Here is an 897-nt window from a genome sequence, read left to right as displayed (position 1 = left end):
CCCCAGGATGACCGACCCCACAGCCCCCCATGGACCCCCAGCAGGGATTGACCCCCCAGCCCCCTGAAGGACCCCCAGTAGGAACAGACCCTGCATCCCCCTGGGGAGCCATGGCAGTGACAGACCCCACAGCCCCTTGAGGGACCCTCAGCAGGGGCAGATCCTGCAGCCTCCTCGGGACCCCCAGCAGGGACAGACCCATAGCCCCCCAGGAGGACCGACCCCACAGCCCCCTGAAGAACCCCCAATAGGGACAGACTCCCAACCCCTGAGGGACTCCCAGCAGGGACAAACCCTGCAGCCCCCATGGGGACCCCTGGCAGTGACAGACCCCACAGCCCCCTGAGGAACTCCCAGCAGGTACAGACCCACAGCCCCCTAGGATGACAGACCCCCAACCCCTGAGGGACCCCCAGCAGGGACAGAACCCACAGTCCCCCGGGGACAGGGGACTCACCAGCTGTAGGAGGTTGTAGAGCTTCTCACTGAGCACCACGAACACCTTCTCACTGGCGAACGCCTGCAGAGAGCCCATGTGAGCAAGGGGGGGTGCGGGCAAAGCCCCCTGCCCACGACCCCTCCCCGGGCAGACTCACCTCCTTGTAGGCCTGCAGGTAGGACAGCACCTGCAGAAAGTAGTGCCGGGAGGCGGCATCTGATGGCACCTTCCCGAAGCAGAGCAGGGCCGGCTGCGTCAGGTTCACCATCAGCCTGCGAGGGGTGGAGGGGTGTGAGGGACCCCTGCCCTGTGAGGAGCCCCCACAGGGCCACCCCTGACCCCCGACTTGTCCCCTGCTACCTGATGACGGCGTCGAAGAGCACCTTGTCCTGCGGGTACTGCACCAGGATGGGCAGGAGGTCGTTCTGCAGGATCTGGGCTGCCCCCAGCTGCTGCCG

At 66.6% G+C, this 897-nt stretch overlaps 1 protein-coding gene across 1 annotated transcript in view; it reads right to left on the bottom strand.

The window, feature by feature from the left end:
- Positions 1-897, bottom strand: part of TIMELESS (timeless circadian clock) — a gene marked incomplete at its 3' end in the record, with an annotated part of 11,290 nt that overhangs the window by 5,307 nt on the left and 5,086 nt on the right. Inside the window, exons 3-5 of the mRNA XM_017737682.1 lie at positions 800-891; positions 597-711; positions 458-520 (exon numbers count right to left, since the gene is read on the bottom strand). Coding sequence (XP_017593171.1) covers positions 458-520; positions 597-711; positions 800-891 — 270 coding nt within the window. The remainder of the gene's footprint in view (positions 1-457; positions 521-596; positions 712-799; positions 892-897) is intronic.

Source organism: Corvus brachyrhynchos, unplaced genomic scaffold (genome assembly GCF_000691975.1).
Source record: "Corvus brachyrhynchos isolate BGI_N302 unplaced genomic scaffold, ASM69197v1 scaffold546, whole genome shotgun sequence".
In the NCBI taxonomy this organism is placed as follows: Eukaryota; Metazoa; Chordata; class Aves; order Passeriformes; family Corvidae; genus Corvus; species Corvus brachyrhynchos.
The sequence above is the reverse complement of the archived record's forward strand: the minus strand, read 5'-3'. Positions and strand labels throughout refer to the sequence as shown.